Here is a 24,780-nt window from a genome sequence, read left to right on the forward strand (position 1 = left end):
CATTTATTGAATTGCGGCCCGCAGCACCGACCGTGCCTGTCAACGCGCGGCGGAAACTAAAGTCAAGCTTATGTCCGCTACGGTAATACAATACATCGGAAACAGCACGAAAAATATACTCTCTGATCAAACATTCCAAAGTCGTGGTGTCAATTCTGGATCGGTGTATAGGATGTTTGTACCGCCAAGTAGTGAATTTGATTTTGCTTTTATACAGCCTGCGATTTGTATTAGCTTCCTCAGTGAAGTTGGAGGGTCGGGTGCTTGTGAGCAATATTTGTAAACCAAAAATGATTACGATCATTGCAATCGTAAAGCATATTTTTATTACACAATAATTTTCGGTGTGCGTGTGTGGCCGATATTTATTCGAAAGTTATAGCCGAACTAGTTCGTTAATTTTATGAAGACTAATATTATTTGACAATAAAAAGAGTCTCGTGGCGTGTATCATAATTTTACGAGTGTGGCGGTTGAGAAAATATTGTAAAATTTATATTTTCCTTGTTGATACTTCGCCACGCGCCTCGGCAGTCTATCCATCAATGTCTTATTTTCGATTTATCGCCAACGCGTATTGTTTGCTGAGAGTGTATAATATATCTATGCTATGTGTGAAATGGCTGGATTTTCAACCGAGAGAAGTCCATTTGCTCTGTTGCATAGTGTTAGCTGGGGCTCTAACAATTCTTTCAAGGGGCGTGGTGTAGATACCCACAATGTAATGTAAACAGAAAAGATTGAGTTGAGACCGCGGTGCGCTACTGGTTGAATTATGAGAGGCGGTTTTGTAATTCCTTAGAGTGTATGCCAGCGAAATATGTCCGGCACGGCGTTAATTCGCAGCTTCGTTGATTTGCTCGCAAAGAAAACGATGTATTTGTCGAAGGAACGCTTGTGTGTGGATGATTCATATTTCTCAAACATGTCGAACTATATTTGTCACACGTAATTTGACATCAAATATGATTTGTGATTTTATTGACTGTAAGAGAGATACTATAAAACGGATTGTCTCTATTTTGTATGAATATGTCGGGCTAAATGTTTAGAGTCCGCAAGTTTGAGTGGCGGAGTGCTTTTTCTCTCCCCGTGGCTATAAGCCAATGATGGCGTAGTGGCATCAGGCGTGGTCAACGTAGCCAACATTGCTACTCATAAGTACAAGTATGTAACGCCGTAAATTTCTACTTAATTACAGGTTTAAGTAGCCATTTTCGAGACATGTTAAAACTACATCAAGTGTAAGTCAAAAATGAGTATGAAAACTTTTCGAGCAAATAGATTCGGTACTTATAGCATGTGATCGGAGTTGACTATTTCAAACATTGCAAGACGTAACTTCCGAACTACGTATCTTCTGATTAGACGCAAAGTAACTGATAATACTACAACAAAATATGCTATTTCACGGGGTTCACGGGTTTCTTGATGCAAACTCATCCCGAAACCGTCTATACTTTTTCAAAATCCGAGAATTATAACTGGAAGTAGTTGAAAATATAACCAATTCAGTAAGTAAACCTACTTGAGTACCCCAGAAACGTCGAAGTGCGTAGGTACTGTCTGTGAAGTGACCACATCTGGGTGTCATATGTGATACACTAGCGTTCAATGCATGGCCAGTAGGGCTCTTCAAAAATGACTTTTTTTCTCAATCGTACTGGCTACTTGATAAAATTGTTAGGTTACCTAATTTAAGCCTACACACGAAATTTGGTTCAATTCTAGCCAGTAACCGCTTTGCTACAGGAGATGAAAGTTTCTATTTATTATATAAAAATAAATAATAAAAAATTTGAAAATTTTCTGTTCACCCCTTGAAAGTGTTAGGCTGTCTATAGAAACTATGCTCACCAAATTTGGTTCAATCTCAATCACTGGAAGCGGAGTTATTGCCGTCGAAAAATTTGGATTTGAATAAAATAGTATTTACGGTGAGCAGAACTATAATAAATAAACAAAGAATCGGTCACCGTAAATACTATTTTATTCAAATCCAAATTTTTCGACTGCAATAACTCCGCTTCCACTGGTTGGAATGGAACCAAATTTGGTGAGCATAGTTTCTATAGACAGCCTAACACTTTCAAGGGGTGAACAGAAAATTTTCAAATTTTTATTATTTATTTTTATATAATAAATATAAACTTTCTTCTGTAGCAAAGCGGTTACTGGCTGGAATTGAACCAAATTTTGTGTGTAGGCTTAAATTAGGTAACCTAACAATTTTATCAAGTAGCCAGTACGATTTGAGAAAAAAGTCATTTTTTGAAGAGCCCTAATGGCCAATCATACTGTTCTATCACAGCTCCTTCAAGGTGTTTTAATGCACTTTGATAAATATCAAACGTGATCTCGTCGATATTCTGAGATTTTATCAAGAGTAATCTGTTTACGGGCCCCGCGCAAGCGATGCGAAAGTCAACGGAAGGACTTAATTTTAAACAAACATTCTCGTCCGAGCGAGATCGTCCTTTCCGTCGCCGCGTCGTAGCACCAATTTTCACCGCTTTGATCTGCGCGCGAAGGTCGATTTAGAGGCGCATCGAGGGCCGCGTAATCCGCTACGATGGGGCTTGAGCTGATAACGCCGCTATGAGTGCTTCGGCTTGAATAAACTGACTTTCTGGCTCGGATGCCGTGGATTGTTTGCGGACAGTTTTGACGAAGATTGAATTATAATAATCGCCGAGAGGATTACGAATGACATGATAGACAAACGAGAATGCGGCGGGGTATAGTCTGGCACCGTGCGTTCGCGAGGTTGTTGTAATAGCTCCGGCGTTTGCTGTGGGTCGCGCTGTTGATTTTTGTGTCCGATTTGATAATTTCGGCGTAGGTGCGGTGTCGCGCATAGGCTGATGATTTTTTTCTACATTGCACATGTCATACGGCGACTATATACTCCGCATGTTACGTACGAAGGGATTTTTGGGAAAGCGAGATATTGTTCATCCTCCACTGTGTTTATTCGCTATGACGGACACAACCTACTTTTCGCACCATATAATCATTGTCGAGATCAAATTCTTGCGGTGTGAATGTGGCCCGGGATGTAATTAGATTTTTCACATAAAGTCATCGCGCATTGTAAATAAGCCTATCGGTGGAAATGATATTTGATAGTTTCTGAAGGCCCTTCCTACACCAAGTGATTATTCATTCACGCAGAAGCGTACACTGTAAATAAATGGATGGAAAATAGATATACTAGACTGCACGATAGCGTAGGATGTATATCCATCATGCATTCGAATTGGTATGAAAGCCATATTTTGCACCAGAAAGTAGCGCTTGCCTTATTTACGACCTACACTGCGGTTGAAATTTGCGAAATGCGCAATATTCGTTTACAGTGCGGGTAATATTTTGAATTCAATGTCCAGGCATTTGCAAGACAACCTTTTGACGACCATACCGGCCAACACCGTGAACAGGTTGCCGAACTTGAAGGACTTGTGAGTAGCCTTCATCCGAGAGCGCGGATGGGCTAGTCATGCGAACCTTTACATTATAGGAATCTCGGCGCCAACTTCATCTCGTCAATATCCTCCAACGCGTTCGCGAAACTCGACAAATTGGAGCACTTGTGGCTGGACGCCAATCTGCTGACGGAAATTCCCGCCAGAGCTTTCAAAAGGACCCGTGCCATAAAAGCGCTGTAAGTAGGCCTATAGGCTATTTCGGATTTGGCGTGTATGCGACAACCCTGTTTGCACCACCTGACGCCCGTTTCGTACAAAAATGCGTATGCCAGCAAACGCGTGTATTTAGGTGCGCGTACCAGGTGGGATATCAAATATTATCGTCAATCCACATTTCTAGTAAAAATGGCACAGTATGGACTTAATTAAGGGTCGTATTTGATTTCATATCTGTATGCAATATGCTCTATCGTTGTATTTTAAAGCCAGTATAGTTTCAAATGAGCCAGTCTTTCGACGTCATATCGCACTGGTTCCTGCCGAGCACACGTCTCTTCGTGTCCGTCGCATTTGTATGCTTTAGTTTTCTATTTTGTTGACAGAAACAATACACCGTGACTTGTTCACTCTCCTTTCGCGTGTGGTAGAAGACTTGCCTGGCTCCCACCGAGAGGTTATGCTTTCGATAACTGTGCGCTATAATTTACCCGGCGAGACATAGGGAAAGGACAAGTGACTGGCGGTATCAGATACTCATTTGCGCCGGAAAAGCTTTCATTGTTCCAATCGTGTCGCGGCACGCGTCGCCGTTGTTATCTGTAATTATTCTCGTTCCAAAGCATCTCGATACCCTTTGTTACCGCATGTCCCGATGCACACTCTCCCACGTCGGTCTTAGCGTAAAGCCGCAATGCTGATAACACTCGCGACCTTATATTCCCAAGTGTTTTGTTTTGCGCATACAGTTTATGCTTACCTCGGGCTAATTGCTAGGCACGGCATGTCTGTCCTCCAATGACAGTGTCTTGAAAAATCCGTTGTCGGCATCGGCTTGCGGTACACCGTGCCTCTATGTTGTTAACAAAGCAATTACGAGCTTTTGGTCAATCAGCGTCCCTATTTGATCAGGATTTAGAGGGCACGTCTTGATATCAACTCGGAACAAAAGAGTCGTGGCGGTAGGTGGTCAAAGTAGGCAGGGTTGGTATTCAAGTAGAAATAGAAGTAACGTCGTAAATTCCTACTCAATTATAAGCAGAAGTAGCGATTTTCATGCTGCAAAACTACTTGAAGTGGAAGTTGAAAACGAAGGTCTGAATTGCAATTTTCGAAAATATCTTCAGTTACTGCGGGTCATACGGGAGCTATAACTAGTCAAGTTGTTATGACAATTACACTCCTAAAAAGTATGCAAACATAATCCAAAACAGATCTATACTTCACAAACTACAAGCGAGAAGTGCAAGTGTAAGGTTTTGCTTGACAGAATAACTGTAAAGTCGACGTGGAAGTAGTCAAAAAACATAACCGCATGAGTATGTAGTGCGAGTTCGCAAGACCTACTGGAGTACGCGATAGAGTAGAAAGAGTAGACATATTTCGCTACCGACATGTAGAGCTCAACGGGTGCAACTGGCAATTTATATAAAAAAAATAACTGAATACTGTGAATTAGAAGTATAAGCTGTCTAAATTCATAACCCCTTCATTATAAGTAGTGCAAGCAAGAAAACATAGCTGTGTACTCCTGAAAAGCAGAAGTACATCATTGCTATCGCGTAGAAATATATGTTTCGTAATTGGCAGCGTTGATGAATCTACTATAGCGTATTTTCTAACAGGAACTTGGGAATGAACAATATCGCTACGGTTCGAAATGGTGACTTCGACGATCTTCCTCTGCTAAAAGTTCTGTAAGTATCGATTTCCACGTATCTCTTTTCTCTACGGCCCATGGGATCGAGGGTCAGAAATATTCTGAGGAGAAAGTGGCATCACCATTATATTGTGATTAATATCATACATATATACGTCTGTTGGTTAGTGTCAAATGATACGATAGTGCCAATTGTTGTCGGAAACAGATAATACGTGAACCGCCTAATAAGATGTATGCCCTTATCGTATAGTTTTCCGTATCGTTGCAGATTGCTGAAGCACAATTTCATTTCACGAATCGAGAACAAGGCATTTGCGCAGTCGGTCAACTTGCAAATTATGTGAGTACGCATTTTGAAGACCATACTTTTACGCAGTGGCGTGTCCAGGCGGCCAAGTTCTCAATTTTACATCGGTCAAGATTAAGCGATTTCAAACTGTCTGAAATGCGGGTAGTCAGCTAACAATTGTAGCTCACGCGCAATTGCCCTCGTGATGTGTTGGTGCGAGCTGTGAATTTACCTTTCAGTGTCAGTTGTAGCTTGCAAATGATGACTGATCCGGTTTATTGTTTGTTTGCTAGTACTTGGTTCGATCGTTTGAGAAATCGTTGACTGAAAATTGCGGTGGTATATCATTGAAATTTCATTATATCTCGAATTTTCCGTACGAGGTGTCGTGTGTAGCATTCCGTGAATTAATACCGCCAACGGTTTCAAAGTGTGATCGATGGACTTCGTGAAAAAGTATCTGTCGAAAACGCTTACCTGAACGCACATGTTCAGTTCATGTTCAAATTGAGTCCGCCCTCATACATCGTTAGGGTTGCATTTAAAACAAACATATTTAAAACATGGCCCTTGTTAAAAACATCGTATTTTTGTTGTTTTTTAGCCATGACTTCATGAATATTCAATTGTTATGTCATAGTCGATTAACATTGGCAATTGAAAATATAGGGTAAATATAGCTCTTTTGATGAAATATATACATACTATAGCTGTTGAAGCGACTATTTTGAGGTTTCCAACCGTCCAGTATCGTATACGTGGGCTTTAACCGGTGATAATCGTCCGTAGGCTCATACGACATGTTTTTTGAAAAGAAGAAAAAAATTGTTTTTTTAAAAGGCCTTTGTTTAAAACACTGTTTAACACATGTTTTAAACAAAGCGTTTTTAAACAACCACTTGTTTTAAATGCAACGATAAAAATTCCGCTAAAAACGGAAAATTCGCTTTCCCCTTGTCCAGTGACCAATGACCAATATATATACCAATAAGATTTTTATGAAAGCACGCTACCGAAATATCAATTTATTAAAGAAGTCGCGCAAGCCTCGCACGAATATTTTTCTCCCAACGCATTTCAGTCCTATCGACAGCAAACAAACACTAACTGTGGACAATAAAATAATGCACACGGAAAACGCATTGGTTAGGCTACTTACTCGATAATGCTATAATCGCAGATTCCGTTACATTTTACTCGAAATATTCCTCTTGGAATCGAATTGATGAAGCTTTACATGAGTGGATCATTTTCAACGAACCCAAGGCATTCGATGCAATGATTCTAGATTCAGGTTATTGAACGCTTTCCCTATGTCCTTTCGGATTACGCAGTAGATTTAATTCATTTCAAAGACTTACAACGGCTCAAAAAAAAGGTTATTGGTCTTCCATCATGCGTTGTTGGAGTGTATGGCGGTCCGCGCACTGATCTGATCGCGCTTGGCACCCACGGGTAATAAATTATTCATCACCTTCCGACACAAATACTCATCGACGTTACGCTTCTTACCACGCAATTGGCGGTGTTGAAGTGATTTATATGTTAAGACAGGTCTGCCCTTATCTGGCCATTATTTCGGTGGATGTAAATCGATTTTGACCGGAACACGTTGACAAAATAGTTATACCAACAGCTATCGACCAAAGCATTACAGGTGCATTGCGCTCTAAATATGATGCGATCTCGTGTTACAGTTAAGAGTGTCATAAAATCTGGCAGCAGTCGTTTTCCTCCAGGTTAAAGATTACAGGAGTTGTACCATTCCACTCCACCCATCTCTGTGGTATCGAGGTCACCTATCCACGCATATATATACTGCTCGGGTATATTTCAAAGCGGCAGCTTTTCACTTGCGGGTTGTTTTTGGCTAATCGGGGCTTTTACTAAGACTTACTTAAAATTTACGAGGTTACTTCCACTTCAACTGCAGTATACAGCGTCGATCAGGCCTACTGTCTTGGTCACATCTAGCGTTATCTAAAGGTCCGTTGCCGCTGTGGATATTAAGATGAGCCAGGGCTAGGCTAAGTCACGGTGACTGGAGATCACGCTGAGCTGTCCGCAATCCTGATTGTACTTTGCTGACCTATATGTAGCACGCTAACATGCTGTATATATCCAGCATTCCACGAGCGATGTTTATAATACCAAGAGTACAAAACACGAGACGAAGGTTCCGACAATAGAAGCGAATGAGTAATCCGCTGATAGTCTCGCGATAAGCGACGTGCCGACACAAATTCGCGCTCAGGCACACCTGTGCCGGAATCGCACGCGTTTGAGAGCTATATTACGTTCGGTACATTGATTGCCGTTCGAATTTGAACGTGTGTCGCGTTTGTTTGCATGTCAACAGTAAGCCACCTGCTTTCCGCGGTACGTATTTTGTGATACTCAGGCATAGGACGGAAGGATATGTCGTTTTCGGTCGTCCGTCGCGAGATGGCGTCTGATTGAATGGATATCCAGATCACGTGATCAATTTAATAGCTGTTGCCAGATATTTAGTGCTATCGTGGCCCCTCTTTGCTGTGTAGTTTAACGCCTGACGTCGGTATTTCGTATTTGACAGTGATTTATCGAACAACAACCTATCCGTACTACCGCCAGCCATCAAATCAGCGCTGAATTTACATACGTTGTGAGTTTGCGTGAAATTTTTTGATAGAGTTTGATTAACTAGCTAAATTTTTCTAACCATTCTAGGACCCTTTCCGGCAACCGCATTTCTTCCATTCCCGATTTCTCATTCGCCGGCAACAGCCGGCTTACAGAGCTGTAAGTTGTCATTATCGTAAGGCGCTAGCATTGTCGCGTATCAACTCAGGTTTATATTTGCACGCAGCACTCTCACCTTGAACCCCATCAAAACGGTGGAGCGTACGGCGTTCACCGGGCTGAAGGACCTTCTGGCGTTGTAAGATCTTCGTCGGTTACACCGTGTTAGCTCCACGTAACGCGATACTTTATTGGCAGATCGTTGGAGAATGTGCAAGAATTGACTGAATTCCCAGATCTATCAGGATGCACTCAGCTAAAATCATTGTAAGTTTGTATGCGACAAATTATGGTGGTTCCTGGTTCCCTTAGTTGGTGCACTTTCCGACCGGTCCCGCAAAGAGATATCAATTTCATTCTCAATCGTGAAATTTAAGTGCTTGAAGGTTTCTCCGTCAACTGGAAAAATAAAAGACTAAATTTATAACTGATTTAGAATTCTAGAATGTATAATTTAGAACGCTTTCTGACGTGATATAGAGTTCATGGTCTACTTTGGAATTCAAGTGTTCTACCAAGTTCTACCAAACTGTTTAAAGGTAGCCTACAACTCGTTTAAGACCAGTAATATCTGAATGCTAACAAGACGCTGTAAACGAAATTTTACAAATTTTTACTGCACAATTTAGCAACATTAGAGAGTATAGTAGAATATAACGAACGGCGAAGTCGCATTTTTCGAAAGAAATTCATCAGAAGTCAAGTTGGGAGGTTTTGATAGGGACCTACCTTGCAGAAATTGCCGGTGTACTATCAAAAAGACTGCAACAGACTAATCATTAAATGCTTTGTATTGGGTTGTATAGATTTTTCGTAGTTAGCCTACGTTCTGGGTTGATTTTAATTTTTGCAATTTTTTAACGCCCGTCTGCGAAATTTGTTTTGAAATTTAACCTTATTCGCTCCGCAGAGGGCCACTGCGATAAACCAACCCACTGACGATTGCGTTATAAATACAGCGCGATAAGCTGGATTGTTTGTGTTCAATGCGTTGCAAATGCAGCTGAATATAAAAACACTTTCAGAACGCTGTCGGGAGGCAAGCTCGGCGGAATCCCGCAGGAATTTTGCGGTCACGTGCCGAACTTGCGCGCGTTAAATCTGCAGCGCAACCGCCTCTCGACTATCTCTGGATTGTCGGCCTGTGCGAACCTGACTGAACTCGACGTTTCCGAGAACGAAATTGCGGAGGTGCGCGCGCACGATACGAAAAATCTCACCAAGATGCGGTCCTTGTAAGTCGTCGGCGAACTATACGGTGCGCTATGGACAACGTAAATCATACGATACGCTTTCGCAGGAACTTGGGACTGAATAAAATCAGCCGACTCGATCAGGATGTCTTTTCGAACATGAACCACGTTGAAACATTGTGAGTGTATTTTGTTTCGTCAGGGCATTCCGCGGTTGCGTGTATTTAAATAAATTATGAGCTTTCAATGAACGTTTATGCTACGACGGTGGGAGCTCATGCGGGATTTCCTCTGTTATTACCATCGACTGCGATGACGCTCTCATTCGTTGGCGCACTGGGCACTGTAGGTCGCCTCGTCTGTTGAGAGGTGTACTTTATGGTGTTCAACGAACGAGCTTCACTGATTTTGATTTTATTGCTATCCATAAATGTGCAGACCACCAAATAGCTAAGATTTTAATTGTTGCAATAATAGTAGTGCCTTCGTCGATCGAAATTAGGTTTTAACATGTGCCAAAAAGCTGAGCAATTTCACATCCTCGATTAATCGTGAAATGTCATTTTTGTGATTTGATCCAACCTCATTATTGTCACAGAGGGGTGAATCATGGTTGGGGTTGGGGTTGATTGGGATTACCAATCGAAAAAAGTTTTGATGATCCGGAGCTGGCGTTATTTTTGACGGTCAGACAATATATTTCGTTGGTCCTGCATAAAATGTAGGTGTTTGAACTGTCCTGTTATATGACACGGAATATTGATTGGTACTCAATTTCTCGATTCGGAATCAAATCATTCAGGTACTCGATTTAGCTGTCCCCTAACTGTTGCCCAACGCGGAAATCGTTGGAACGCTGGAAAACAATGTAGTGTAGATATTGTCGTGGCGAAAGAGGAAAAAACACTCTCTCATCCCCATCTATTTTTTCACATTGTGTTTGTTACCTCACGTTGTGTGACGGGTCCGTGGACATATGAGCATGCGACATTTACAGCATGCGAGACTTTGGTATGCGACAATTTGGCATGCGACACATGAGCATGTGGGTTAAGTTACGGGTTAGGGGTAGGTTAGGGTTGGATTTATGGTTGGGTTGGGTTAGGTTTAGGCTTTAGGTTAGGTTAGGGGTAGGGTAAGTTTTTGGGTTATACAGTCACATGCTGAAGTGACGCATGCTGATGTGTTCGATGCTGAACTGTCGTTTTCCATTGTGTCGCATGCTCAATTGCTCATATGTCGGGCAACCGTGTGACGACTCTTCGTTCAAAATTCTCCCGTCCAAATATAGAGGGTCATGCTGCAATATATATAGCTTTCACACTCCCTTTGTCTGCAGAAATCTGGCGAGAAATTCGTTCACCTTCCTCCCGATGCGTGGCCTTGGCAACCTGCGCGAACTCAACATCAGCGGCGTGCACACGATGCTGTACTTGCCGCCAGTCGACCTGTTCCACAACCTGCGAAGTCTCGCCGCCTACTACCCGTACCACTGCTGCCAAGTGTCGAAAATCCGCACCAAGCCCATCAACGTAAGAGGCGATAATCATCGATAAAAACATTGATTCCCAAACTGTGGTGCATGCAGAGGTGGTTGAAGTAGTCGACATGGTTACTCAATTGAAGTAGAAGTAACGTCGAATATTTCTGCTCACTTACAAGTAGAAGTAGCAATTTTCAACGCATGTGAAAACTGCTTCAAGTGGTAGTAGAAAATTTAAATACTTAAAGTACACGAGGAAGTAGTTTCAAACGTAAATTTGAGCGAGGGGTCGCATACTTTTAGCGGGTTATGAGATGTGGGTACATTTAAATTTCACGATTTATCTTCGCGACTAACACAAACTGACTAATGATTCTTCAAATTAGTACGTTCTTCGTAAATATATAGTCAGTTTGCGTGTCCGATTTTTATGATAATTTCAATCCTTAAAATAATACAAACCTATCATAAAACTACATTCAACTTTACAAAATACGAAGTGCAAAAGTAATTACTTTTCGCGTAAAATTGTTCATGTTGAAGTAGGAGTGGAAGTCGTCTAAAAAACTCATGAATATGTAGTGCAAGTTGGCAAAACCTGCTTGAGTACTCTAAAAATGTAGTGTGTTCTTCGTTACTGACCATTTCCGGAAATCAGTGGATTAACTAACTGGATAATACACAACGGGCCGTGATCTCTCTCTCGATCTCTCTCTCTCTCTCTTTGACACCTCAAATCTCATTACAGCCGGGTGCCATGCAGCGTGATTTCATCATAGCATTGGGAATGGCCGAACACATCCCTATGACATCACCAGTGCAATGCTCGCCGAACGCAGGCCCAATGACTCCATGCGAGGACCTTCTGCCTTCCACGCCTATGCGGGTGTTTTGGTGGGCGGCGGTCGTGCTGTCGTTTCTTTTGAACTGCATCATTATCGTGTCGTGCGCAGTGAGGTATATCTCCAGGAAAAGGTCGGTTGGGTCCGACGAGGAAATGCTCGGGAGGATAGACCCCGAATCGCCTTACACTTCCAACAGCCGGGTTGTGGTGCACGACTCTGCCTCGCTAACCCCGCATTACTGCCTTAACATCGGCCGAAACGGAGTTACATTTTACGGAAGCGAATCGTTTCATGCTACGCTGTGTCACTTGGCGTTGGCCGACGTCTGCGTCACGGTGTACGCAGCCATAGTGTTGGGTTACGACCGGACCACGAGAGGAGTTTTCGCGGAAGATGGCGCCTGGTGGCAGCAATCGGCAATGTGTCATTCCGCTGGTTTTCTACTGACTTTCGGCACGCAACTCGCATTCGGGACCGTGTCCGTGATGGCCGTGGAGAGATACTTGGCGGTTATGCATCCGTTACGTGCCGAAAGACGCATGCGTAAAACGATGTTGATCACGTCTTTGGCTTCCGTGTGGGTTATCTCGATCGCTACGGGGATCGTTACTTTATACGGGGGAGCTGAGTATGGGGAAGAGGATGCATTTCTGAATACGCTACCGGCGAAGAAGGGAGCCGCGTGCTTACCTTGGACCACCGAGTTCGTTTATATGTCTATAATGGTAGGGGTGCATGCATTGATGTGTGTCGTTACATGCGCGGTGTGCGCGTCTATGCTGTGCAGGCCGAAGCGATCTTGGCTGAGTCCGGGGAAAGGTTCTAGGACGCAAGCGACTCTGACAGTCGCCGCCAATATCTTTTTAATATTACCTATCGCTTTGCTGGCTGTGATCGTGTCCGGACATGTGACATTTTCGGACTTGACGCCGGTATACGGCGGGAAGTATTCGGGCGCTGGAGACGGCCGTGTGGTGTTCGACATGGAGAGTATCCTGTCTTTCGCGCTGTTTGTCATTCCGTTACGCCCTCTTCTGAATCCAGTCCTGTTTTTGATCTTCAACAAGCCCCTGCGTCGTGACATTGCGTACGTTGCGAAACACGCGCTGTTTATGAACTCCACCACGCGGCGGACTTACGCGCAAAGTCAAATTCTCGAGCCCATGTTCGATTCCAGAACGAACAGCGAAGTGCAAACGGGAAATCAAACCAGTTTCCCAGATCTGAATCACGTCTACCGCACGGAACGCATCATAAGACCGTCCCTCGCGTACGATAACCGAGGAATCGCGTCTTCCAGCTCTGTCAGTTACCACGCTCCTAGTCAGTCTCTAGGTAGTAATCGCTGTAGCGAGTATCAACGATCTAGTCGCTCTAACGAGTATCAACGATCAAATTCCGAACGCAAGCGTCGTAAGCGGTATACGAGATCGCAGCGAGCCGGTAGGCTCGCCGGGGACACTGACCCGACGACTGAGTCGGACGTGATTACGTTCCATCGCGCTGCGCAGGCTGTGTATTACGATCCGGACGCGAGAGAGCGCAGGAGGAAAAAACTGAGCGTACGCAGCGGAGGCGTGAACGCAAAAGACGAATTCCAGCGTCTTGTTTTTCCGCGGGAAAATCCGCGGTCTTCGTCGGATCACGTAACGGAGTCGACGATTTACCCGATCATGCCTTCGACGATCAGCGCGTTAGCCGGTACGTCATGCGCTCGACGCCAGGGCGTGAGCGATTCTTCGAAAAACTTGTCTTGTGACGCTGACGCATCTGAGTTGTCCTCTGTCGAGGAATTTTCCGCAAGACGTTGCGATTCGACTTTGCGGCCCAGGTATGGCGTCAGCGAAGCGTCTTCTACCATAATTCCGTGCTCGGGTGGCCAGAACAAGCTTTTAGCCGACTGCGAAACGTACGACGCCGACCGTGAAATAGCGGCGATTACCTCCAGTATGACAGTGATTTGCAACGGTCAGACGCCTGACTTCGGGAGTTGCGACAACCCGAATAACTCTCACTGTGTCCCTCCGCGGGGAAATCTAGACGGCGTGCGACCTCAATTGGAAGAATCGTGCGCTCCCGCGTTAAGCGGAGGCGAAATTCTAAATCCCGATAGACGAGGGTATCCTCTGAACTCTACGTCCCGTCCATCGGCCAATGCGGGAGAAAAACTCGGGAATTCCTGCGAATATTGCGACTCGTCAACGTCAAAAGACTCTGGCATTCATTCCGAGATTGACTCTACCAGCGGTGCATCGTACTCTGACACGAGTATGGGTCGCAGGTTACATTATTCAACCAGCAATTCGGGTTTGAAATCGATAACGGATCGCGCCGTTGATATAAATTATGATATTTCTTCTTACGCCCGCGATATAGGCATGATCTCGAACGGGGAATGTAGCAATGCCCTTGAGATAAGTCCGACCACAAACACCGAGTCTACTATGCCGAAGGGTGTTAGCGTTAATGCGTTAACGTTAGCGTGACAACTCAAGCATGGTCAGTCTAGATTGTGTGTTTCTTCTGTGAACGTAACGCATTTTGGAGTTCCGATACTTTGATTCATGAACTTGTGTCCTATTTTATGATCTTGTTTGTTCGTTTATGTTGCTCATTTTACCTTTTTTGCTGTCTTTGTAGCGTCAACTTGTTCAAACCATTCTATTTTATATTCTACATCGAGTCATATCACTGCCACGTTTTACTGTCGGTCATTCTTGAAATAGAATTTCTGTTCGGGATCATCGGTTTGCGCAGAACTTGCATCATTGAAGAAATTAGCGAGGCAAGTCATGTTAAGTCAGAACCAATTTGCCTTGTACGGCAGCCATAGGGCGTCAAGATTGTAAAAAGGCGCTACCCCACAGTCCGGAGACCAGCTGACGTCCTAATATCGATAAAGACAGTCAATGTCATCTCAGAAGACCTCTGGATGACATTGGCGTACCAAACAACTGTTCGAACTTTCAGACCCTTTCCGATCACGATATTTATTGAATATGCGAATCCTAATTCAGATCATCATTTTCCACCAAAATCGTTTCAAGCTACCCGTGGGTATGGTGCAGTGTTGGGATCTAGTCACTATACCTTTGAGTCACGAGTTATCTCAAGTCATTGCACATTTTGACTCGAGTCAAGTCAAGTCAATCGATTCCTGAAGGTGACTCGAGTCAAGTCAAATCACTCGATTTTTGAAGGTGACTCGAGTCAAGTCAAGTTGATTTTTAGAAGTACGAAGCATAATTACGTCATTGCATTTTGATAGCTGTTCGAAAGTCGCCATATATTTCGAATCGAGGGACGAATACAGAGTTAAATAAACATGCAAAAAGGCGTCGTATCGCTCACGCATACGTAGAACTGCTAAACTATGTATAAGTAACTGTATAGCCTCAGTCTATAGTTATCAGTCAAAATTGAGAATAGAATACGGACCCTCAAAAACGAATTGATATGAGCCACCTACGCATCGGTGAGATACAATTTTAGCCTGCGCCGATGGTTGGCGAGTAATATAACCTTATAAACTATATTAAAATTCGATTTAAATCACACAAGGGGTTTGGTTAAAGTGAGTACCGACCGTAATGAGCAGTCAATAGAACAGAGATAGAGATACTTTGACATTATATTACTTTACTACTAGTTTACGATAACGTAAGCTGTAAGGTCCGATCACTTCGTCGGCGGTCAATTTATTTGTGATAGAACAATGGAGGCTCAGTAAAACGCAGAATCATTGGGTGATTGTTCACTCTCTCAGATCATACCAGAGTTTCGCGCACAATCCGAATATATGCAAGGTCAGTCATGTTTATCGACACCGTGACTTGATGACTTGAAATTGACTCGTAAATTTTACTCCAAGTCACGAGTCAATCCACATTTCTGAAACGTCAAGTCAAGTCATACGACAAGCAGTGGTATGTTGATGCGGATTCGCTCATATTTAGCCAAGTCAATTCTGACTTACACAATTTGCAGGATTTGTTCAGCCAGTGGTGGCAGAACACACGCTGAGCCATAGACGTTGAAGCCGCCCGTGACGCTTTTTGCTCGTCATGTCACGATGTAGTCAGGGCATCACTTGATCGCTGAGCCAAATTTGTTGTGCATCGCTTTTCAGTAAACTTCACAATTTCATGAGGTTGACAGTAATTTTTTTCATAAGTTTAAAATTTCTAACTGTAATAGCTTCGCTTCTACGAGTTGGAATGAGTCAAATTTGGTGTGTAGCGTCATTTTATCCAACTTAAAAAATTCATCAAATAGCCAGTAAAATTTGAAGAAAAAGCATATTTTTAACAACCCCAAGGCATAGGCATAGAAAGTAGAGGCTACTCAATTTAGTTTGATATTAGTGTTTTTCTCGGACTATTTTTGATATAACTACTTCAAAATGAAAAAAATGCATCATCGTTAGGCTCCTTGCTATACTGTGCAACTGTAATCTAAGAGCGTAGTCACAAAAGAATTTTATGGGGGGCAAAAATTTGATGAGGTAAAAGACCCCCCTAAAGATATAGAATGATATAGTTAAAAAAACGACGGTCTTGTGACCTTATTGGATGATTAACAAAACACCTGGGGCATATATCCCACTTACAGAGGTACAGACATAATTTTATGTTATAATATTATTATCGTGTAAAATTCGTGTGTACCTACTCAATTCCGCGCCACGCGCGACAATTTTTCAAGGTTAATGACTGAAATTGGCCAATAATATTGTTACTTGTATACATTGCATATACGTTATCATTACCAGATTTACCAGTAGGACTGATAGAAGCGGTGTCTTCAAAGATTAAGAGGGCACGTTAAGCTATGTATGTCCAATGTTTATGCCACACGGTGAGACTATTCATGACTTTCTCTGGGTTGCGCGTCAGACGGACAAATTGTCATTAATTGCTTTGTTAAAGCATAAACCGTTATTTCTTCACCAGCGGAGTAAATTGTCGCCACTCAAAAGATCACTCACACGTAGGCAACCACAACATATTAATAGATAGCCATCTTTGGGAGCAGCGTACGATTCCTAATATGCATTATTCGCGCAATATTTTCCTCTGCTGGTCGCATTTGTAGGCCTAGGCCTACATATCGGGACTCATAATGCAAGAGGGCCGACCGGCGCGATCTTCGGCCAAGGTTCTATCGCCGGCTACCATTATCATCATCATTTCATTAGTTATTTTTAATCAAATCAATACACCACTAGATTGCCATACAATGAAAAGATAGGAGGGTGTCGAAACGACTTGGAGTAGTCTATTAATCAGACACCCATCTTAATTGGCCAGACGATATTTTTGGGATCGCGCTTCGTGTTGGCTAAAACTTTATCTGCCTTGTTGAGCCTTTTTGTCGCCGAAAAGCTGGTGCCTAATAGTCCCGCAATCGCAGGCAGAACATTCGAATACAGTCAGATTCAATCCTATACATCATGCGTATTTTTATTTGGGCCTATTTTTTAATTTTGATTTAGCAGGAGGCGAGTAGGCCTACGCAACAATTAAAAAAATCTACTGACACCAAGCATACTATATATCGGGCGAAGCGCAAAAATAGAAAGTTGAATATTTCTACTGAGAAATACTCAGCCGTCTTATGCTGATTTACGAAAATTTCGTAAAAGATGGGGGAATGGCCCCTCCCCCCAGGCTACGCCTATGCTGTAATCTAATCTTTCTACATGTAGGTCTACGAACGAATCCAAAACTACGAGTTGCCATGGTGCACAGGGAAATATTCTGATTATGCCGACAGACAATTTTAATTTCACTGAAAATATTTTTGCCAACCGCGATATTTTGAACCAAATCAACGAATGTTGAATTTACAACTTTTTCAGTAGTATAAGCAGGAAATAACCTGAAAAGGTATCGCAAATAGCAAAAATCCCCTGACGTAGGATATTAGAAAAAGTACAAGCGAATTTCGTACTGACCGTGGGTATTCGAAGCGGGGCAGACAGCGTAGTGATGACGATAGGCGCCTAGCGCCCAGGTTATTCTGGGTTATCGGAGGTTATTCTGGACTCCTCTTCCCCTGTGTCGCTGTTCTTACGGCGAAAAAAGTCCAGAAAAAGACCTGATGAAAGAGCGCACCCACTAAGAATCTAAGAATGGAAAGAACAAGAAAGAGCCGCGGAATAGAGATTAACATCAAAAAACTGTGACATTGCGGGCCAACTGCAACCGCGCAACTGGTCGTTCGGCATCCTCCGATCTGTTCATTACATCGCACTGTGTCTTATCGTGTTGCAGCCTATATTGTGTTTGTCTTGTTCAGATGAAAATATAATCTGACGATTATTGAACACTGCCCCTATTGATCCGTGTAAATGTAAATATATTGACATATCCACCCAAAGAATTCTTTGGTCCACCCTACAGCGCTGTTGCGCCATACTGCGGAAGTGGCTCAAACTTTTCATCATGGCGATATTTACCCGGTTCAATAACGGTACGTTATTCACTTGCAAAAATATTCGTTGATTTTGTAATCTATTCACTGTCTAAAGTGCCCTGTTAAATATGTTGTAATTATATATGTGCGTGTGCATTGTGCAGGGAGACAATCTAGGGAGGCGTACGTCGGCGTAAACTATTGTACCCTGTACTACTTCACGCCCAGAAAAAATGCGGAAGCTCACGCTGGCTGTTGACGAGCGTCGACCAATCGATTGAAATCTGCTTTGAGTTCGCGTTACTTGTTGTTATGCTAGCGGAGGGCACGTGCGACTGGCGTGTTGTTCTTCTCGAAGTGACCTCGTTTGGCTTCTGGATTTGTGGCAAAATCGAGAATATATCGTTATAGATAGTTATTCTTACCGAGTAGAAATATTTATGTATATGCTGTGCAGCGTATTCCGTTAGCGCGACAGGTTTGTAAAAATAATTTGAGAGATTTTTGCCGATGTGGCACTTGAGGACTGAGGTTGTCGAGGGATCGCTGCAGTGGAGATCACTGAACACTGGACAGCATTGCTCTGCATTTATATTTATATGTATTCCCATGTTATCTGACCTTGCAGTAAGTGACATGGTTACTCATCACATAGTTATATGGTACTGACTCAGTCACAATAGGGAAAGTATGGTCTCACATCCATTACTTGAATCTGATGACTTGAACTATTATCAGTATTTTCAAAGCCAGCATTGTTTTATGATAACATGAAGTGCAATGGTCAAAGCAGCTACACAGGCTTGATCAGTGTGTGTGTATGGCTATACTGGTCTTTATTTGTTGTTGACTGCTTAAGTCCGATTTAAGTAAAATCTATATTCAAAACACTCCAAATGCAACTGTTGAACTATTTACGTAAAAACATTGATGTCATCAACGTCATGGCGTTTTAGGGTATTGAAAAATGTTTTGCATTTGATTTAACCAACATTCGGCAAAATCTATAGCCTAACCTGTGAATGTGGAATTGTTGTAGCCTACACAGCTTCACTCGACTATCAAATTGGGGAACTTTAAACCTTTGACTATTAATGCAATGATTTTGATTGGCATAGATTAAATTACAGGATGACATGATGGTATGATAAAATTTCTTTACCGTACGTAAGTTTATATCAGATGGCAAGTCATCTTTGATTGGTTGAGCTTATTGATAAGCATGAAAATTATTTGCCAATACCACGGTTTTGTAGGAATCTTTAGTAGATATGTTTTTCATGAACTATGAACATATTTTTTAATATAAATTTAATATCAAGCTGCCTGGACATATGCTATATGCTGCCGCAATCAGTCACTTACATATTACATTTCTGTGTATTTTATGCAGAGCATCGGCACTCAAGACTGTGAGTGAGCGATTGGACGTACTTTGAAGTGTACAAGATATAGTTTTTAGCAACTGTAGCAGAGTTGATGTGAATATATCGAAAAGCTACTTATTGAATATACATTGGATCTTTTTCTCCACTGGAATCGGATATACATCGGATCCTTTTTTTTACTGGCATTTGAATAACCAACAGTCAAGCTGGATCACCAGTACACAAAGACATTCGATGAGATGGATGATAGGGAGATTGATGTGGAAAGTGAAGTATGTGCCATCACACATTGAATACAGTCAAGTTTTGTGGCATGTCGCAACAGCTCTGAAATTTAACATGTCTCTTGAATTCTAAGTCACCTGAAGCCATATATCTGTTCCTTCCCATTATGTGCAACATAGCAATTGTGTTGATACAGTGAGCCAGGGGTCTGCAAGTACTTCACTACAAAAAAAAATTAGACAAATTTGGTCTCAAATTTAAGAAATGAGGATGATTTGGTCTCATTTTCAGCAATTTCAGTCTCACTGATGAATTAAGGTCTTAAAATTGAGACTGATTCAGCTGTTTAAGACCATATGTAATTGTCACAATTATTTGGTCTTAAAAATGAGACCGATAAAAAGCATCTCTTAAGACATATTGTGCTTATTAAGACAGTTTTTGATGCGTTAGTATTTTTGGTCTTGTTTTTAAGACAAATTTCGCTAATCAAGAAACGACATGATTTGTGGTCTTAAAAATGAGACCGGAAAGTTGTCATGGGTCAGGAGCTCTAAGACATAACTAGCTTAATGAGACAGTTTTCGATTTGTCTGTATTTTTGGTCTTGTTTTTAAGACAGATTTCGCTAATCAAGTAACAACATGATTTGTGGTCTTAAAAATGAGACCGGAAAGTTGACATGGGTCAGGAGCTCTAAGACATAACAAGCTTATTGAGACAGTTTTTGATGTGTCAGTAATTTTTGTCTTGTTTCTAAGACAAATTTCACTAATCAAGAAATAACATGATTTGTGGTCTTAAAAATGAGACCGGAAAGTTGACATGGGCCAAGAGCATAAGACATAACTGGCTTTTTGAGACAGTTTTTGATGTGTCAGTATTTTTGGTCTTGTTTTTGAGTCGGATTTCGCGAATCAAGAAACAACATGGTTTGTGGTCTTGAAAATGAGACCAGAAAGTTGACATGGGCCAAGAGCATAAAATTAGACAAATTTGGTCTCAAATCGATTTTTTAGAAAAAGAAGTCCCAAAACCAATTAGCCTTACCAAGTAGGCCTACATTCTGTCTCAAATCGGTTTTTAGCAAAAACAGTCTTGAAGACCAATTAGTGTTACCAAGTACTTTCCGTCTCAAAAGTAAGACCCAACTTGATCGATAATAGAAGCACTGCTTTGGAGGCATCCATTTCAATGTTAGGTTCTGAGTGAAGGGGGAGAGTGAGAGAGACCATGGGACAATACTTATCTAAGGACTTCACAGACACAGCTAGTTTATCGAGATAATTTTTAATGCTTCAGTTTTTTTGGTCTTGTTTTTGAGACGAATTGTGCAGTATTTTTGGTCTCATTTTACCCACTCACCATAAATGCTATTTTCGATTCAGACAACCATATATATATTGATCTGAATAGTATATGTGAGTAGTAAGTGGCATGTACCTTGATAACTATATCTAGTGAATATCTTGTAAACTACTTAGTACGGTATCATCCCAACACTGCAAATTCTGGTCTCTCTCATGCTTCCCCTACGCTCAGGCCCTAACATTGAAAAGGATGCCCCCAAAGCACCCCTACTATTTTCAATCAATTCCAGTCTTACTTTTAAGACAGAAAGTACTTGGTAAGACCAATTTGTCTTTAAGACTTTTTTTGCTAAAAAATCGATTTGAGACAGAAATTACTTGGTAAGACTAATTTGTCTTTAAGACTTTTTCTGCTAAAAAATCGATTTGAGACCAAACTTGTCTAATTTTTTTTTGTAGTGTTGTTGCAATGACCCACAAGTTATGGCTCAAAACTCTTGCAACCCAAGCATTTTATTAACGATATAATGTTGTGTTACTTACTGCATACATTAAATTTGCGGCACCGTAGACACGTAGACCGTTGAGTATGTGATTACTGGAAATGGAGGCCAATTGGTACATCATGGTGGTAGCATATTGTTTTTCTAGCCTGCAATTGTCTGTCGCAATGATGATTTTCAAAATTTGTGGGAATTCTGTGGAATACAATTCCTTTTGAAACGATTTTGGAATCGGTGCAAATACAGGCCCTGTGTTGCAATGTAGTGAGAATTATAGGTTTAAATCATGCTCAAATTCATTTAAATGCTATCTTATCTTGTGGTAAATTAAATTTACCCTGCGTCCCAGACTAAAAGGCTCGTACCGGCAACCCAAAATTGGGTCACAACCAACTATTTGCAAACCCCCTGTACAAGGGTGTACTAAAATGACGAAAACGGTACGATGCGATAAATTTTTAGTAATTTAGGATTAAGGAAATTCGAGAACCTGGAGAAGGGACAATCTCCTGGCTCCCGACATCCGAATTTCGACAATGTGATGCTACATTTTGATTCCATAAGGCTACACGTCGCAAGTTATCAACGCTTTAGCTTTTGTTGTTTGACTTGACTGCTATTACACCAACTTACCCACTATTATATATATTACATTCAGGACCAATACCTCTGAGCCTAGCCATGAAATGATTGATAGCATTTTCTAACTCACCAATGTCTGGTGATCGATTTTTTTTTATTATAGAGACCATTTTATTCACACCGCTCTTGAGTTACTTGATCGGAAATGAATTTTATTCTCAGGCCTACCTTTTCAATCCATACCAACCATCAGATGTAAACGTGAAAATATTGCATTTGTTTTGCTGGTTGTGAATGACGTGACACAATGCCGTATTGTAATATATCCATGAATTTCTGTTACTATGGCGCAGGGATCCATATATTGCTATTTTTATGATATGACTCTTTTAAATTTTCAATTTTGCACTTAATTCGCATCTTATTTATGAATATTGCTGCAACTCTTCTGTAAATTATTCTTGTGGTAACTGAGACAAATCTATGTGAGGTCAAGGCAGTGGCGTCCGAGGGATTTAGGGGCTCCTCGGTGTCCCCTTTTCAAAATGCTGTAAGTTATGTCAGATATTGCCTGCAGATAATTGCTGGCAAAAGTTTCCCGACCTCTGTAGCTAAGCTGAATTGTTGCGTGCTCAACTGTCGTTTTAATTGTGTCGCATGCTCAAATGTCTGGCAACTGACTTGATTTGGGCGGGTGTTATGACATCACTTCCACTTCAATTTCGTTCCACCATGACATCACAAATTTTCATGTGTGGCATAACAGTTGTTGACAGCATTGTATAGCTCTTCGGAAATTACAATTGAAAATATAGGGCCAATATGGATCTTGAGAAAAGAGATTGTACAACCCCGGCTATAGTAGCTGCTTTTGTGCACCAGCATTTTACATGCAAATAATGTTAACAGGATGAAGAACGAAGCAAGAGCCCCACATCAGGATCCCTCAATTCGGTAAGTCTGACAGGATGAGTTTCTAGTTCTTTTCAATCGTTGTTTGAAATGAATTCAGTTATCAAGTTGGATCAGGCATATTTAGCATCACAAGAATGGGCAAATTACAATGGGACAAGAATAATCCTAAACCTGTTGAATACTGTTGATTTTAATTCACAATAATGATGAAAGAACACATTACAAAGCCCTAATCATTCTGTGATTACATAGTGTAGCTTTGAAATCAGTTATCCCGCCATGCATTTCTGAGGTATAAGTAGATCGGAGCCTTGCATCCTGATTTTATTTAGATCAGTGGTTCCCAGACTTATTTGACGATAGTGAAAAATTTTGTGCCCCCCCCTTGTCGTCATGTCAAAAAATATTAAAAAGAGGAACCATGAATGTTTGCAATATCAACACATAGCTTGATTGCATGGAAGGTTATGACTGTTGAGAGACCTGTGAACTATGAAAGTCAGTTTATACACAGAGCCATAATTCTGAGCTGGATGTTGAATACTTTGTCAAAAATAATCAAATGGTAGCACGTAGCATACATATATTTTAAAGCAATGGTTCTCAACCTCTATGTCTTTGAGGCATCTTTTTGGGCCATCACGGTCCCCCAAAGTATTAGCTCAATTTTAGCTCATATATCGTGCAACCGTCCTTTGTCTTGTGCGCTAATATCAACTGTAGACTAGTGGTAAGCAGCCACAAAATGGCCGTTCTTGAAAATAACATCATTACGGTACCTACTATTTATGTAGAAATTGGGAAGACTTTATTATTTGGAAACGGTTTCTGTAGCTAAATTTCTTGAAATCCGTGTCGTCTATTTGATATGAACGAGTGCCAAAAATTCATTTCCACAAAGATAGGTGGTGGCGAATGCAATAATAACGCACCGCATCTGACGACACTTTTGGGTTTGATCGCAACATGTATGACATCAAAATTGAGAAACAGATTTTTAGTGAACAAAGTTCACTAAACGTATAACATCAATCATAGTCATTTATATCTAGCAGCTCATCTTGAAGTTATTCTGGAATAGCGGATATGCAATTTTTTGTTTCAAAACATCTAAACAGCAATGTGTTTTTGTATCTATATAGGCTATTGGCAATTAGGAAATTAAAATGAGTTTGCACAGCAGAATATTTCATCTGACGGCCATTCAGTCTCTGATGTTTTAGCAGTTATGAAGTGACACTGCCTCGTAATTTCTCTAATTTAAAAAATTAGGTTATATACCATTTTTCAAATTTGGAGGTTTCGCGGACCCCCGGTTGAGAATTGCTGCTTCAGAGATTTTAGTGTCTAATACCTTCTACTTCCTGACTTGGACTAGGCTGAAGCGACACCTGACCATAAGCTGCCATAAAATGCGCTTCTTAGGAGAGGCGTTCTACAAATTGTATCCTAATTAAGTATACTCAGAGTGGCTACTTAGGCGTTGTACGCTACTTTGATTTAAATCCTTGTTTCGTGGCACATATATATACGTGGCATATG

At 41.5% G+C, this 24,780-nt stretch overlaps 2 protein-coding genes across 3 annotated transcripts in view; both read left to right on the forward strand.

Annotated features, from left to right (window-relative positions):
* Positions 1-14,642, forward strand: part of LOC145445184 (uncharacterized) — a 42,702-nt gene extending 28,060 nt beyond the window's left edge. Inside the window, exons 5-16 of the mRNA XM_080323338.1 lie at positions 3,390-3,461; positions 3,521-3,664; positions 5,270-5,341; positions 5,576-5,647; positions 8,172-8,240; positions 8,306-8,377; positions 8,445-8,516; positions 8,576-8,644; positions 9,403-9,612; positions 9,678-9,749; positions 10,910-11,102; positions 11,802-14,642. Coding sequence (XP_080179464.1) covers positions 3,390-3,461; positions 3,521-3,664; positions 5,270-5,341; positions 5,576-5,647; positions 8,172-8,240; positions 8,306-8,377; positions 8,445-8,516; positions 8,576-8,644; positions 9,403-9,612; positions 9,678-9,749; positions 10,910-11,102; positions 11,802-14,384 — 3,700 coding nt within the window. The 3' untranslated portion in view covers positions 14,385-14,642. The remainder of the gene's footprint in view (positions 1-3,389; positions 3,462-3,520; positions 3,665-5,269; positions 5,342-5,575; positions 5,648-8,171; positions 8,241-8,305; positions 8,378-8,444; positions 8,517-8,575; positions 8,645-9,402; positions 9,613-9,677; positions 9,750-10,909; positions 11,103-11,801) is intronic.
* The window catches only part of LOC145445218 (protein max-like), a 101,493-nt gene that overhangs the window by 73,187 nt on the left and 3,526 nt on the right, over positions 1-24,780 (forward strand). For both annotated transcript variants that reach the window (XM_080323390.1, XM_080323391.1), the window contains 2 exons: positions 19,709-19,975; positions 23,233-23,277. In XM_080323390.1, coding sequence (XP_080179516.1) covers positions 19,943-19,975; positions 23,233-23,277 — 78 coding nt within the window. In that variant the 5' untranslated portion in view covers positions 19,709-19,942. Of the gene's footprint in view, positions 1-19,708; positions 19,976-23,232; positions 23,278-24,780 lie in introns of those variants that run through there.

The sequence above is a fragment of the Botryllus schlosseri genome, chromosome 8, assembly GCF_051294905.1.
Source record: "Botryllus schlosseri isolate E-star chromosome 8, Bs_hap1, whole genome shotgun sequence".
NCBI classification, from domain to species: domain Eukaryota; kingdom Metazoa; phylum Chordata; class Ascidiacea; order Stolidobranchia; family Styelidae; genus Botryllus; species Botryllus schlosseri.